The sequence below is a fragment of the Triplophysa rosa genome, linkage group LG12 (assembly GCF_024868665.1).
Source record: "Triplophysa rosa linkage group LG12, Trosa_1v2, whole genome shotgun sequence".
Classification (NCBI taxonomy): domain Eukaryota; kingdom Metazoa; phylum Chordata; class Actinopteri; order Cypriniformes; family Nemacheilidae; genus Triplophysa; species Triplophysa rosa.
In genome coordinates this window covers 18912994-18930045 of record NC_079901.1, presented here as the reverse complement: position 1 = coordinate 18930045, position 17052 = coordinate 18912994, and the positions used below count along the sequence as shown (strand labels likewise).

At 37.6% G+C, this 17052-nt stretch overlaps 1 protein-coding gene across 1 annotated transcript; it reads left to right on the top strand.

Moving 5' to 3' along the window:
• The first annotated feature begins 432 nt into the window (after positions 1–432).
• On the top strand, positions 433–17052 carry nudt4a (nudix (nucleoside diphosphate linked moiety X)-type motif 4a). Its single transcript, XM_057348568.1, is given in 6 exon segments — positions 433–928; positions 931–1029; positions 9402–9512; positions 13151–13195; positions 13417–13501; positions 15330–17052. Coding segments are annotated over 6 exon segments (921 nt in total). The 5' UTR covers positions 433–553; the 3' UTR covers positions 15536–17052.

The following is a 17052-nucleotide window of genomic DNA, read 5'->3' as shown; positions in this document are numbered from 1 at the left end:
TTTAATTATTATCGCTATTCTGAAATAACTTCTAAAATAGCACGCCTTTTCACTTGAACGTTCTTGTAGTTCACCCAATTCTGTCAAGTTGTTCCAAACCTTAATTTCTTTGTTCTGTTGAAGACAAAGATATTTTGAAAACAGTTTTAGGTCAATGGTGCCCCGGAATCTTTTATCTGCAGAACAAAGGAATTGATACGGGTTTGGAACAACTTAAGGGTGAGGAAATGACAACAGAATTTTCATTTTTGGGTAAACTATCCATTTAAAGTGCTTCAATTGGCCATTGGTAAAATGATACATTTATTGCTTAACAGTTGGTTGCATTTATTTGTAACTGCCAGCAGATGGCGCCAACACAATGCGTCACAACATCGCATTTAAAACCCCGCAGTGTAGCTTTTGTCTCATGCGTTACAATGTATCAATGAGCGGCTGTTAATTGTATCAGTGAAAAACGCAACAATGTATCCGTGTTTAATTTCGCTAACTTTACGCGTTTTAAAACATAATCCCCGCTACTCTCTCAACACGAGAGCCAGAGGCGGCTTGGATGATGTCTCATTCATATTTTCAGAAAGGAAACGCCTATCTGTTGATGGCATCTTCGGTTTGTAACGCTGATCCTATTGCAGCTGATTTAAGGCGACTGCGCAGAGCAACACAGCCGCAGCAGAGGAGTGTTCGCGCAGCACCGTCCAGCCACCATGGTCAAGACGAGAAAAGCCCAACTCACAGTCTCTACTGTCAACAGAGGAGTTATGTCTTCAGCGTGAGGCGTTTTATAAATACAAACTGTATGAGCAGCCTGGACGATCTGGGACGACTTTCAGCTTTTGGCCTGAAAGGCAGTTGCGTTGCGCGTAAGAGCCATAAACTAGGCAACCGAGAACACTTGTATTCTTGTTTCGTTCGGCGAAAAAAAAGCCCATGATGAAATTCAAGCCCAATCAGACAAGGACTTACGACGGAGAGGGATTCAAAAAACGAGCAGCCTGCCTTTGTTTTAAGAACGACCGAGAGGACGAGGTAAGGCTGCCTATGTGTGTTACTAAAAATCTACCACTACTTCAGTGATCGATACGCTTTTCAGTCCTTTTAACTCCCTGTGTAAACACAGGATGATGATCGAATCACCGTAGCGTTTAACTTGTGAAGTAAACAGCGAAGATGTTCCGCCAGACTACACTGAGGTTGCGGTGAAACCTCACTCGAGATCAGCAGTACGCTGCAAGTCAACCTCTAGATATTAATTCATGATTCATAGCTAGAAATGTAAGACACTTTATATGGGACTGATGCGAGGAGATATAAATGAAATCGACGAGATCAGAGTGTTAGAATTGAGTTTTACTCATGACTGATCACAGCTGTCCACAGCAGGTAACAGTCTGCTCGCTCAGATCATATCTCACTGTCGTTACTCATTCTTGACTTTAAATGATAGCGTGTTTCAATCGTGTCTTTGGTTTTGTAGTTTATGTCATCATGGACCACAAGGGCACTGCGTTCTTAATAACATTGATCTTATCGGCCAGTAGTTCCTTAACGGTACCTCATTAAACACTTGTATATTCATTTTGCTGGTTTGACTTGCCTTTTAAAGGTTTGCTATGAATTTGTGAAAGGGATAGTTTACCCCTAAAGTGAAGATTCTTTCATTTACTCAAACTCTTGTCATTCAAACTTGTTTGACTGACTTCTGCAGAACAAAAAGGCAAACAATTGTAGCCCCTGTTGACACGCATAGATTGAGACATTTCTCAAAATATTTCCTTTTGTGTTCCACAACAGTCATATACAGGTTTTGAACGACATGGGGAGGAATATATGAAGACAGAATTAGTATTTTTGGTTAACTGTCCTTTTAAGAGGTAGAAATGCAGCCTGCTAGGTTTATTATTTAGTAACATTTAGTAATGCTTTGCAGTAGTTTGACATCTATGTATTTCTTCGGGCTTAAGCAGGTCTAGAAGTTAGTATAGGTTGAAAGATTTTTCATCTAAATTAGGAAAGCAGTGCATTTATTCTGCATTACATAACAACAGATCATAGTTACATTCCAAGGCTTGTACACACATGATGGCCCACACCCCTGCAATTATTGATCTACATTGTAATTTGTATATAAAAAATAGTTTGAGCCGTAGCAGAAATAAGAGCAGATAGTGCATGACTGTACAGTATTGTACCACAATGCTTTACCTGCTTTGCATCAAGTATAGTTTGTTTAGCTATAAACAACATTTGAACCACATGATGTCCTGTTTAACTTAATTAAAGAACTTGCTAAATAATGTGACTCATTTAATATGTTTTCTTCCATAATTTAAGTAGCAATCTGTCATTAAAAACTTTTAAAGAGATTGGCAATATGTAACTTTTTGTGACCTTCGAAAGTATACTGTTGATTATGAAACGCGTCATGCACGGTTGAAATGTTGTTGAGTTTTGAGACAAGTGCTTGACCTGATGTTGGTAGTGCGCTTGGAAATGAAGGGAAAGTGCTGTTGCGTTTACAAATCCCGTTGTATTCCTCCCATCGTAGATGTTTTTTGTTTATTAAACGAGTGTATTCCTTGTTATAGATTCACTTATTCTCTGAGTAGTGGCTACTGTATAAATACAGTTGTCAAACTTTGAGTACCAAAGACATGGGAGCCTTGGGCCTGGAATATTCCGCATAGCAACAGGACTCGGTCTCCCAGGTATCCTCCATGTGATCAGCATGGGGGGGTTTGGGGGGGGCGCGAAGGGAGTCTGGGCTTGGGGTGGGTAAGTTACACTATGTGCTAAGTCTCCAAGTCTGACAGTGACCTATCAGCGGCAATTTATAGAACCAGAACGACAGCACTCACTGTTCCATTACAGTGATTCCTTTGCTGTTTTTGTCTTTTTTCCTTTATTTGATCACTTTATCTTGCTCTCATCTTTGTCAGGCATCTCATCTCTTTCTTTGCGTTTATCATTAATGCTGAGAGCGTTAAGAGTTGATTCAGTACAGCAGACGTCAATACATTCCTGTCGTGGTGACTTTGAGCCCAGTACAAGTAACAACATACCTTGTCCTCCAGAACTGTAGTCCTACAATTCATCTGCTGTTCATGCTGTTGTCCTAAATCATCATCACAACTCATTTCGACATTCTCTGAAGAAAATGTTGTGTGCCTGTGCTAAATAAGCCGTGATGCTAGGGTGTGATTGGTGGTTGTTAGGGCGTTGCTATGCAGTTTGCTACACTCTAAACACAAATTAATAGACTAAACTGGAAAACCCTGTGTAGAAACCTGTTGTTTTCAAATGTTTTAAATTTAGCACAAAGTGATACTAAACTGGTTAGTTGAATTAGCGTGGAACTTTAGTTGGATGCAGTAGAGATACCATTTTTACCTTAGGAATCTTTACTCAGAATCTTTAGGTCACGCAACTCGTTCACTTAAATAATTATTTTCTACATTAAAAGGATCGAGTTTCGATCAGAAACGAGTTCCAATCATGACACAGCCCTGTTAGCACAAATACATCTGGGAGATGTTTATTAGATGTCTGCCTTTACATCTGCAAGACGTATGTTTTGATTGTGTGCTCATCTGCAATATGTCTCTGAGACGTCTGCTGTCAGATGTCATATAGACATCTAGAATATGTCTATACGATGTTTATGATTTAGAATGTATGTTAAACTGCTTTTTCTAAGGCCCTTTCAGATGTTTTCCAGATCTTTAGCAGACATCTTGCAGATGTACCTGTCTGGGAGAGTGTAGAATGTAAATCTCTAATGACTGTCAGGCATTATGTAAACTTGATTTTTCACACAAATACATCTCCATTTCGAACGGTAACCACCTGAATGGTGACTTCACAGAAAACTATTATTGACAACAAAACACCTTTAATAATACTAAAATAGGCTATAATCTAATACCCTATTAGATCTTATACTTTGACCAAGCATAAAAAATATTAATATTCGGATGCAAGGGCTTATGGGTATTCCTCATTTCATTCTGTACTACAGATTTTAAGAATTATGAAGTGAAAATGTGGTCTAAAACACATTTCAAGTAATGTTCAGTAGTAAAGACAATTTTGGGGGTTACAATGTGTTTGTTAATGTGTTGCTAGAAGAATTTGGGAGGTTGCTAAATACTTTTTCCCTCAAGTTAAATAAGCCCAGGGGCCCTTTTCAGAAAGGAGGTTTAGTGAAAACTCTGAGTATATTAACCCTGAAATGAGGGAAACTCTGGGTTTTCCGTTTCAGAATGCGAGTTAAGTCAAGCCCGTTTTTAAAAGAGAGGTAACTTATACTCAAGAGTCAGTAACCATAGTAGCTTACGCTGTGAACCTAACCTGGTCAGGAGAAGGTTTTCTTTGGTAAACCCAGAGTTTCTTTCGATCTCCTCCCCCTTTTTAAAGCGCAAGTGGTGTACCTCATTGATTCATCCATTTAATACAGTCATTCATGGCACACGTTTTGATCACACAGAGACCATCTCAGTGACTAAAATGTCATATGTGCTTTTATAGAGGCTGCATTAATTCATAGGGATGTACTTTGATTTCAGGAGAGCAATTTAGGACCCGAATTTTGTCATTTCCCCATGCATTTTTATTAAAACTGTACCATTTTTCTCTACAGTGAATTAGATATATCAAAACATATCTCATCCATCCTTACATCAATAACATCAGCCATCGTGGCCGTGTATTACATCAGAGCAGATTATTTCCTTCACATTTTCTCACAAATGGTAGTTTTCTATGGAGGATGAGAAATGACTTAATGAAGTGTATAAATAAAGTGCATGAATAAAGAAATGAATAGATAAAAGTAATAAACAACCAACTTAGACGTGCAGCCACTCCTATCCAAATCTCCGATCAGTCTGACTTTGATACGAGAATCTGTCACCCTATCAACTGTCCTAAACGCCATGACGTGTCGCACTTATCACTGGAGCACAGTTGGGGAGTGAGAACATAATAATGTTTTTGACTATTTCTGTTATTTGCATTCATTAATTTACTGATTAATTTATTTGATTATTGTTGCATCTATTTATTAATTTAACCTCAAGTCATTTACAGCACATTAGTATCATCACATCAGCTTTGCTGTAGCTCAGTGGTAAGAGCATGGCGTTAACAATGCCAAGGTCGTGACTCATGGGTTCGCTCCCAGGGGATTGCACATACTTAGAAACAAATGTATAGGATAATGCAAGTCGCTTTGGATAAAAGCATCTGCCAAATGCATAAATGTAGTAAATCCACTGTATGCAGAGTGGTGAGGAAAGTGTGCCTCGCTTTCTGCAGCCATGTTGCTTTTTTGGTGCCGTTGCCATAGTGAATCGTAATATCGGAGCTTCATCGATCATGGCTTTGCATCGTCGTTGTGCAAGCGCTTAACTTAAGGTAAGCCTACCCAGAGTTGATTGAACTAACTCAAATCAGCTGTTCTGAAACCAAAAACTCAAAGTTTCACATCTTAGGGTAAATCAACTCAGAGTTCACATTTTAACTCTGTGTTGGTTGAACCTCCTTATAGAAACGAACCCCTGGTCTCTATATTCTGGAACCTCGACTTGGCTCATGGTACCTCTTCCAATGTAATGTTACAGGATTTTAGTCTTTCCTTTTATTGTCTGACAGGGTGTTCGAGTTCCACCACTGTCACTGTCATCCTACTTCATCCTTGCTATTACTCATGACAATTCCTTCCATAAACATGCATGTTGACTGTCCAAACAAAGTGGGCATGCTTCTACCGACAAAAAATCTGCTGATACAATTCTTCTGAAAAATGTTTGTGTATGTGGCCGTGTGTTTGGGTTGAGCCACCATCATTCTTTCGCCTGCTGACAGCTGCTGCATTTTAAGATGCCCAAGCTATATTTTTGTCTTAGAAAGTAGAGTTTAGGAAAGTTTATAGTTCACAATCATTTATGTTAGAGATAAGCAGTTAAGTCTAGCGAGTGAATAATACTTTCCTCAGGGACGAGCAGACAACAACAATTCACGAGCAGTCATAGCAAGAATGATCCGATAAATGCAGACGTGTCACAGTCGACCAAATCTGAACAATGACCATTAAAACAACCCAGAACGAAATGACGTGACCTCAGACACTTCCTCTCTGCAGCTTGTGAGTTTTACCTTTAAAACTTGCAAATGAAGTGATGATAGAATAGCATTGAAAGTCTGTGTGAAATGTTGGTTCAATGTGTGAACGCTCAGTGGACGATATCTGTTGACCTGCTGTTATGTGTGTCCGTTGTTTACTTTTTTATTTAAGAGATTATTGCTAGTGAGCGTTCCACAAAGTTTCCAATGAAAAGCTTGTTTCAAACAGATACACAGTCTTTATAATCCAATCCATAGATAGTTTTATAGCCACCGTTTTGCTCTGTTCTGCTGCTGGTAGTGAAAAGATTCTTGTTTTCTGGGTCGGTGGCAACTGGGACACGTGCCTCTCAGACTCATGGAGGAAATTTAAGATGTGGTTCATCTTGAGTGTCAGATGGACTCTGAACTGGGTCAGTATGTCAGCTAATTGCCCAGGACAATCAGTATATTACATCAGTTCATTATGACAAACAACACATTCATTAAATTACATGTTACCAGATAAGAGAGAACATACTTTAAAAATTGTTTTAGAGTCATGTGCTGGAATGGTATGAATGAGTTATCATATAATTTACTCATATTGTTTTATATTTATGTAAACGCTTCATTTATGTGAAAATAGGTCTTGAATGAAAGTTTATTGTACATATCAGACAATAAATGGGCATAATCAGTCTAAGTATTGTTAGCTGTTCCAGTTTTGTCACAAAATGTTGACATAATTCCTCTGTTATGTGACTTGTGTTCAGTTTCTTTGCAATTCACTAAAATTCTCTGTCTGTCTGTCATTTCAATTCAAATTTGAAATAAATATGCTATGGGGCTCACAAAGTGCACAGAAGTCTTTTGAATATAATAAAACTTTGTTGTGTATGTACTATGTAGTAGTCTAGTTTGAGTTGAATACCAACAGTATTTTGCGCTGTAACTCTGATGAAGATAAATACATTTATGGTTGCACTGCCAGTAGGTTTACTATCCTCGGAAACGATTGTTGACTTAGTTCGCTGTAGTTTTATGAGTGAATTGAAAGAGCTTATTGAAACCGGCTTAGCTATCAGTTCACTGGGGGTTTTGTCGGACACATCACACACCCTTGACTGTAGTGCTGAATGGAATAAATGTGCACTATAAAGTGCTAAAAATAAAGTTGAAAGCTCCGCTTTACAAGGCGGCGATGTGTTCTTTTTTGTAAGCAGCACTTTCCAGACCCATTGAAGAACTTGGTAAACAATCATTTGATTAAATTAGTTTGAGTACCAGCTATTTGTACAGCTATTTTTGAAGTGTTCCTGTTTAATTTGGTTTGATTAAACTAAACTTCAGTATTGTCATGATGTGTTTTTTGAGCCATGAAACAACTATCGCAAACACATTATCTGCATTAGTAAGTATATTGATCAGGTTGGCCAGAAAGAATGCTACTGTTGAACGCTATGCTCTTTCAGAATCGATGTGGAGGCTAAACTTGAGATTTCTTCATCTATCGAGGCGCACCTGTTCTCCCACACCTCACACCCGAAAGAAGTGCTTGACTCGGCATACAGAATCCAACACTATGGCCTGGACAGCTGTTGCTTGTTTATTTATAATAAGTGATACCATAATCGCCTTCTAGAAGTGTGATGCAGCGTGATGCAAAAATTAGGGATGAACTGATTACGTGGATGTCCGGATTTCTTTTTTGGGCCATCTAAAAATGCTGAGCATATTGTCATGTGTTTTTAGGGCCCATTCTTGTATGACAATAACTATAAAGATAAGTAATGTTATGTTTATTCTTAGCTTGCGAACAGTTTCACATTCACACAACTTTTTAATGCCTTTTAAATTCAAATGGATTTTGATTGGCTGTCAAGCTTTTAAAGGGATCCCGATAACATTGTTTCTCTGTGTCTTTATAGGTGTGGTTTGTACTCTGCTGTTCTCCTAAATCTAGTACAATTTTTGTAAAAAAAAAAATCTTTAAAGTTATAGTTTACCTCAAAATGTAAATTCTGTCATGCTCACACTCTAGTCATTTCAAACCTGTATGACTTTCTTATGCTGAACACAAAAGAAGATATTTTAAAGAACATTGATAACCAAACAATGGTGGTACCCATTCCTTTCTATTGTATGGACACAAAACCAAAAGTCAATGGGTACCGCCCAGTGTTGGGTGTAACTAGTTACTAAGGATTTAGTTACTGTAATTTAATTACTTTCCCCTTGAAAAAGTAAAGTAAGGGATTACTCTTATTTTTTTTTTTTTTTTTTTTTAGTTACTTCTGATGTAATTGAACTAAATACAGTGTAATATAGTCAATAGTGGAAATGACATCAAAATTATAAGTCTAACTTTAAAGTGAATGTTTTAATGATCCTTCTATCCTTGAATCACTTAACTAATCAAGGTTGATATAGGATATAGAAAGTATTAGTAATTAGTAAATACTTTTTTGGAATTTGTACAGTAATCTAATTACACTATTGAATATGTAATTAGTAACTAGTAATTCATTACCTTTTCAGAGTAACTTACCCAACACTGGTACTGCCATTGTTTGGTTACCAACGTTCTTTAAAATATCATATTTTGTGTTCTGCAGAAGAAAGTAATACGGGTTTAAAATGCCAAGAGGGTGAGTAAATGAAATCACACTTGTGCAATCAGTAAAAAGTGATTTTATTTCAGGGCAGGCAAAAAGAATAGAAACATGTTGTCCGTCAACTAAAGATGCATCATTGTGACAGGCGCTGCCATATTAAAGTGATAGTTCATACAAAAATAAAAATTATTTCATCATTTATTCACCCTTATGTCATTTCAAACCTGGGTGACTTTCTTTCTTCCACAGAACACAAAAAAATGACAAGAGGGTGAGTAATTGATGGCAGAATTTTTATTTTTGGGTGAACCATCACTTTAATTCTAATACATTTCAGAACAACAAATTAATTTGTTGGTTTATGATAGACCACACATTTGTCTGTTTTATTTAGAATATCATTATAATTATGTGTATTTTGAAATGGGTGTGTATCTAAACTGACTACATTACCACTTTTAACAAGACAAAGTAGATTCAATTAATGTTTGAAATCTATGTATGTTGAAATCAACAGCATAGCAGGACATTTATCAGGTGAAAGGGTCTTCTGTAGATCGATGTACTGTCAGCAGTATCAGGTTGGGCTCTGTTACGTAATGAAGATGTTCTTGCAAAGTGTTGATGACTCTTGGGATTTGTACTTATCCAAGTTTCTATTTGCGTATGTCCATGCGGCAGGTCTTGCTTGTTAGCAGCAGTCGGCATCCAGATCAGTGGATCGTTCCAGGAGGTGGGATGGAGCCAGAAGAGGAGCCGGGAGGTGCTGCGGTGCGAGAGGTCTATGAGGAGGTGAGGTCTGTCCCAGTGAAGCCTCTGGCTGCTCATTGAGTTATTAAGGATTATTTAGCAGAGGTTCTAATGCGGGTTTGTCCTTTGAAGTGAAACAAAACGTTTGAGAGAGGTACATTATCACTATGAAATAAAAACATGACATTCATAAATATTACTTTTTTTACATTCCATCTGTTTCTTTTAACAACGATAATAGACAATCTGTCCATTACTAGGGTTTGTATATATACTGTATTATATACAGTACATTATATTTGTACAGTTTGAATAGGGTTGCATCATCAGTCCTAATGGTGGTCTTTTGATTAATTGGGGTCCCATAGGCACGATGGGCAGAGACTTGGCTGTTGTTAGGTTGAGGGACCTAAATGAAGCCTGGACTGTATGTTTACTAGCAGAGAGCTCATGTTTGGGTCTAGAATTATGGCCAGCAGCTGTCTCTCGTATCTTGTCACCAGAATTTTTTGCTTCGGATATCCACCATGCATACTGCATACTGGGCAATGTATACTATACTGTCTGCTATTTTAACAAGGTAGCATGAGAAATAGCACACAATATGCATCGATAAACATTTCAAAGTGTGATCAAATGATGGGGCTTCACTAAATGCATTGCATCTTATCTGTCTTAAATACGTCGAGCTAATGGTTTTGTGGTTCGTTTCAAGGAGGCGTCGTGTCATGACATTGAAAGGCCATTGTAGAAGTTGCCAACATGGTAAATTGTTGACAGCTGTGGAGCATCGCAGCAACATTTAGAAACCGTGTCCCGTTACCATTGTCCTCTTCCATCTGAAATCTCTACATCCATCATGGTGTTTGTAAGCAGCCCAATTTGACCAAATTTACCATGGACAGTGTTTTTATATATATTCATTCATTTAAAATTAAGTAGGAAAATGTTTTACAGCAGACTGAATTAACAGTTGCATTCACTTTAGGGCTAAATACTTTGGCTGTATAATAAAGGAAGCTTGTGACGATTCCTTCCATAACATGCCATCTGGTTTCAAATGAATCAAATTAAACATAGGTTTTATATTTCAAAGCTTAAGCTTAATTGCATTGCTTTGAATAAAAAACGTCCAGACAACTAAGCCATATTAGAACTGTTTGTTCCTTGTTCGTTTATCCTTTATGCTCAAGACTTCATTTTTACTTTGAGGAATTTGTTTGTTACATAATGGTTTAAAAGCATGTAACCCAAACCATTAGAGTGCTGTGAGACCCTGGAGAACACTATAAAGCTGTCTGTGAATTATGACATGTTGCTGGTTATGGCAGCACTCGTGGGACCTGAGCTGCTACCCCCAGGGGCTTTGCCAGGGGCGGGATGTCCCAAAGGCCTCATGAAGCTGGTCGTTTATTATAAGAGGATTCTTGTTAAAAGGAGCCCTTCAATATCTTTATTTTATTTGACGATGACCTAATAAATCTAATTCCTCTTTTAACTAGGGTCAATATTGTCTGCCAAAAACAACACAATGAATGATACGAATGATATTTGACATGAAATGTTGTTAACTTTTGTTTATTTGGATCCTCTTTCAGCATTGACAGGTGTGTTTATGGTCAGTTGATAGTATGGATATCATAAGTGCCATTACTTTTTTTATTTTTCAATTCTGTTGCCACACACTGTCTGATTGACAGGTGACTGCTTTCAAATACTTTCTTGTGGGTGTACAGTAAACGTTTGTTTGTGTGAATGGCCAAATGAATGAAACGCCTCGGGCTCGTTTTTTTGTTTGACGCGCGGCGTTAAAAAATGTCCGACCAATGAGATTGGCGCTTTTGTTCACGTGCCTGAAGTTACAGTAAAACACGACTTGGTGGCGCTCAAGCACAAAACGGTCTTGCCGAGCACACATTGGCTGAATCCGAAATGGCATAGGCCTACTCAATGAGTAGGTACTCAATTTCTACTTAACGAGGGCTAAATGGGTACGTACTGTTTTGCTTGAATGGGTGTAGTATGAATGCGATCGGCCGTCGTACACCATATTGACGTGATCATGTGACGTAATTCTTCTTCTGTTCCTTTTCAATGGCGGGTGACTGGCAACTTAAGTTTGAGGTGCATATCCGCCACCTACTGTACTGGAGTGTGGGCCATAGATTAGCCATGTGATGTAATGACAAACGCAACAACTTAAGTTATGAGAGACAGGTTGCATTAACAATGTAACATGGGTACAAGTAAACAACACATGAAACAAAGCTTTCAATTTTCTTCAAGTACAGCACATTCAGAGCTTTTTATTTCCATTTATTTTCATTTTTTACCTTGTGGGGCTATATGCTTTTGATAAAAGTAAACAATTAAAAGGAATATACCAGCTTTGTCATTTTGCGATGCGTTTTCTCAGTTAAATTTCGGCAATAACAGGCCCTTCCACACTTCCCATTGTGAAGAATGATTATGCCAATGGAATGTTCTTTTTGTAACAGAAACACGCTTGACTGTAAACTGCTGCAAATTATTATTTTGTCTGTATTCTGCCTATTGGTTGATGTCTCTCACATAGATACGTTGTTCTAATATGCGTTCTATTGTAGTATTAAGAACAACCTGAGTAAATATCTTCTGTGGTGTTTTTAAGTGCTAAGTATGTTTTACATTGCATTATCCATATGTTATCCGACCACGCTCTCGTTTAACTTTCACTTTCTCCTCATGTTCTTTTCTTTCCTTGTCCATAAAACTACACCATTTTTAGACGTCTCTTCATTTTTCGTTTGGATAAATAAGTAATTTAATTTGAGTAATTAATTGGTTTAGGTCTTATTTGTGTTTTATAATTATTTGTTTATGAAAGGTGATTAGAAAGGTGAATTGCGCCAAATGTCTGTTATGTGACCGTGTCAAAAAAGAAAACGAGGAGATGACTGAAATCCACTCAGGCAGTTTGGACTCTCCCACACTCCCTGAAATCACCCCCCGTTGTTTGTCAGATCCATTTATGAATGCCCTTGTCAACCCAAACTGCATGTGGTTGCAGGGTTGTACATTTCTCTCCGAATCAGGTGAACTGCGGCTTGTCTGGGTATATTGCAACGTCTGGATGAAGACGTGCTATTCCCTTGAGCGTTATGTAGTCTGGGAATCTCCTGTGTTATGGAAACATACGGCTCAGGTCTCTCGGGTCAGTGCAGCCGGGCCTAATGCGTTGGCCTGATGTGTCAGCACCAGCTGGCACGGTGCCTAAAATGGTCCCGATAAGCTACTGTTAACACTGTAAGAATCATCCCGCAGTTTATGTCATGATGCCAAAGACTTTTCCTTTTAAGTGTCATAAGCTACACAATAATGCGTCTTAACCCCTCTTTATAAATTTGGACCACGTGACCTGATGGATGACCATGTGACCTAATGCAGCACTGACTGTTCTAGTTCTCTTGAATAATAAAAATTGTGACGTGTATTTGCTATTATGTAAATGTAAAATGTGCTTCGTGGCACTCAGTGGTTCAGGCATGAGGTTTATGTGTTTGTTTGTTGCACAGTTTTTCATTAATGCATCTTGCAAAAACAACCGTAGATAAAAGTAGCTTGTGGGTAGGGAAAAAGGCAGATGTTGCGTTCTGTGAATCTCATGAATGTTTTCTCCGTGTCTATTTCTGCTTGAACAGGCTGGTGTGAGGGGCACCCTTGGCAGGCTGCTGGGAGTGTTTGAGGTAAGACTGCCAAACTGCCTTATATAAAGTTACTTCGGGCCCCTCCAACACGTGGGACCGATTAATGGCATACACTTGAGACATCAATAAACATGACGTTATTTCATAGATTCTCATAAACGTCTTATCCTCACACCTTCTCAGAGCACATTTGACAGTGTTTCGCACATTATGTTTGTGCAACCTCGTGATAAATTGATATTTGTCATTCTGTACAGCAGAACCAGGACAGCAAGCATCGAACGTATGTGTACGTGCTTACAGTTACAGAGACACTGGAAGACTGGGAGGACTCTGTTAATATTGGTGAGTTGCTGTTAAGTGTCAGATTTCTGTGTTGGTGTAAACAATGGCAGTCGGTCAGTTGGTAGAGCATTGTGTTAGCAATGCAAAGGTCATGGGTTCGATCCCAGGGAACACACATACTGAGAAAACATATAAATTGAATGCACTGTACTTTGGATAAAAGTGTCTACCAAATGCATAAATGCGCATTTAGATTGTAATGTTACATTTACACATTCTCATGATGCAGATGTATCTAGGACTGTAAAAATACATAAATATGACTATATATTTAAGACTATTTTACTTTATTAAATAGTTATTTTGTTAGCTATATGCCCTAAAACAAACATTTTATATTTACTTGCGAATGTTGTTCCAAACTATTCCCCATTCAGAACTGATCTCATGGAAGTATTTTACAATTTCATGTGAATTCAAACAATGTGAGACAGATATATATATAATTATAAGGAAAATGAGACTTAAAGGTTCAGTGCATGAAATTTAGCGGCATCTAGTGGTGAGGTTGCAAATTGCAATTAACAGCTCACTCCAGCACTCCCTTTCGAAGCACTACTGTGGCTGACAAAGAACAAAGATGTAATCACGTTTTCGCTTCTTTGCCGAAGGAGATAACGTATTTACAAAACGCGGTCTGTATAGATACTGTAGAAACATGCCGAATTCCATGCAAGGGGACCAGTAAAAAAAGTGTGCAGTGAATGAACACTTTATGAGAGGACTTTATTTGTGTAAAGAATACACAAATAAAGTACACAAATTATCCCCATCCTAACAAATTCATTTTCTTTTCGTAAGACACAACTGCTGACCTGTAAGCAGGGCAAATACAGGGATTTATGTAACTATTTTTACAAAGCTATTACAGATGTTAAGCAGGCGTGTGGATCAGCCGCAGAAATATTCTACTTACTGGATTTTTGTTGATGGGAAGGAGCCATGAAAATATAATTTGCCCACAGACAGCGCAATTCAAAACTTGCCCTATTTGTAGATGGTGTGGAAAGAAAAAACCTAGTAACCCTTCACTCCCGGCAGACGTATAAATAGACGTAAGTTTGTTCACAGGGAGGCGTGTCTGTTAGCAGGGGCACAGTTGTTTTCCAGTTAGCGTCACTACACTCCCCTACACGCTCTCTCTCTCCCTCTCTCTCTCTCTCGAAGTTGACCTTTCGTACAGTACTTAAATAAATGCTATGCATTTTTGAAGCCGAGTTGCAAGTGTATTTATTATCAGTGTTACAGAGGTAAATGAAACGTCTACAAAATGAATATTACATTTGAATTAAGTGAAAGAATATGTATACAATACACGATATGACGTAGATTATGTAATTTATGCATTTAAATATTTACGAAGCACTTTAGTGTGCCATTAGTTTTTGGTTTAATATTTGAACTTATTATTGAACTAAAAGATGGTGATTAAAAAAAGCATGGCACTAGCAACGCCAAGATCATGGGTTCGATCCCAGGGGATTGCACATACTCAGAAACATACTATATGTATAGTTTAATGCAATGTAAGTCCCTTTCAAAGCGTCTGCCAAATACATAAATGTATATGTAAATGTAAATAAAAAGGAGGTAGGTTTAATTCCAGACAAGCCTGTCCCCTACTGAGTGATAGTAAAAAAGCTCATTATAATATTAATTTGACCTCCTTAATTTGGATGATCAACATTTGCAGAGTACAAGGTAAAGCATTTAAATAAAATGAAAATTAATTTGTACCCTGTTTATTTTCATTCCAATATGGTCTCATCAAATTTTAAACTTGAAGTTAATGCAGCTGTTATTATACCATAACATTTGATTTGCACAGGTCGGAAGAGAAAATGGTTCAAGATTGATGAGGCAATCCGTGTGCTACAGTGCCATAAACCTGTCCACGCAGAGTACCTCCGCAAACTCACTCCTCGCTGCGGCCCCACGAACGGCAACTCTCAGGAGCCAACGAACACAGACGACAACGCCCCCCTCCACCAAACAACCTCACAAGACAGTGGACTGACCCTTTTACACAGATAGAACTGCCAACAGAGGGCACCAACGCAGAACGTACTTTATAAGGGAAACTATCCTCGGACTGGAAGAGACTGTTTTTGCATGTAAAATTTCATTGTTTACTCTTCAAAACTTTTTTAAGTGTAGAAACCAAAGGATAGTTGAGACGTCTGATACTTTCAGGTCATTGAGAGTCATTTCCCTCATTTTTCATTTCTAAAACAACTATTTCAAGCCAAATTATGTGTAGTAACAGTATATAAAAGAGCATGATGTCAAGTATTAAGTGCAGAGTAAAAGATATGCTGTGGTGAACGTTTTGAAAATGTTATTTGAAGGTTATTCTAGATGAGAGTCAGACAGTGATGGATTTGAAGGTTTGAATCTGTATGTTGTTCAGAAACGACAATCGTGATGGACGTTCAGAATGCTGTCTGTTTATATCGAATAGTTAACTAGGCCTATCTATAGGTATTTGGTTAATGAAAATTCTCACAACACAATACAGAACCAAATAGCAAAATAGTATAATTTCTTCAAGATGTGTCAAACTGATAATTTATGTAGTTTGTAAATAGTTTGAATTTGGGCTGATTTTGATGATATTAGATGCCTTCATCACAGATATCGACCTGTAATATAGGTTAACATGCTGTGATGTTTGAAGGTATTTTCACAGTCTGGTCTTAAATGTGACTTTCCACATTAAAGAGTGAAATCTGGCTACCCGTCTTTCTCTTTGCACATGGATGAAAAAAGTTTGTTCCTCTGTTAGGCAGAAGAACTCCATGTTTTCTTGAGCTAGGGTGGCATTTCGTAAAATGTGAGCAAATTAAAAGAACTGCAATGGTGTCATTGGTTCATGGAAGACTTTGGAATGTCATTTTGTTTATATTGTCCCAAAATATATTCTGAATATTTCAGAAATACAAAATGGTAACACTATTCATGTCAAACAAACCAATATAACCAAGTAGACTTGCCTTGTTTTGTTTTCATTTTTTCACAGTGTTTTATAAAAAAAAGCAACAGAAATGCAATAAACGTGTTGTTATACTAACAATGAGAAGGAATTTCACAACTGTATGTATTTTGACGGTGAACAATATGTGGAATTCACTGAATTGCAATGAGATATGTGGCCAAACTGTTTTAATGAGACTGTGTATGGTAAATAATAAGCATACTTTTCTTTCCTCAGAGGAAAGATCGCATGTCAGTTAATATATGTAAATATGTTTTAATATTCTAAATTTCAGCTTCTGGCTATAGTTTATTTACAGTAGTATGAATCTCACAATTTGTTTAATTTAAACGATTGCACTGCTAAAAACACAAGCACCTCAACCCTTATTTATCAATAACTTATTTATCAATAAGGATCAATGAATAAAAGGTAATGTGTAAAAGATTTGTGTGTTAAAATGTTCCTAATGTGATTTGACAGAACTAACATAAATGTTTGTTTCTGTCAACTTTGATTGATTGTCTTTGAGAAAATCAGCAAAGCCCGAACAAACTGAAAACAATAAATAACTGTT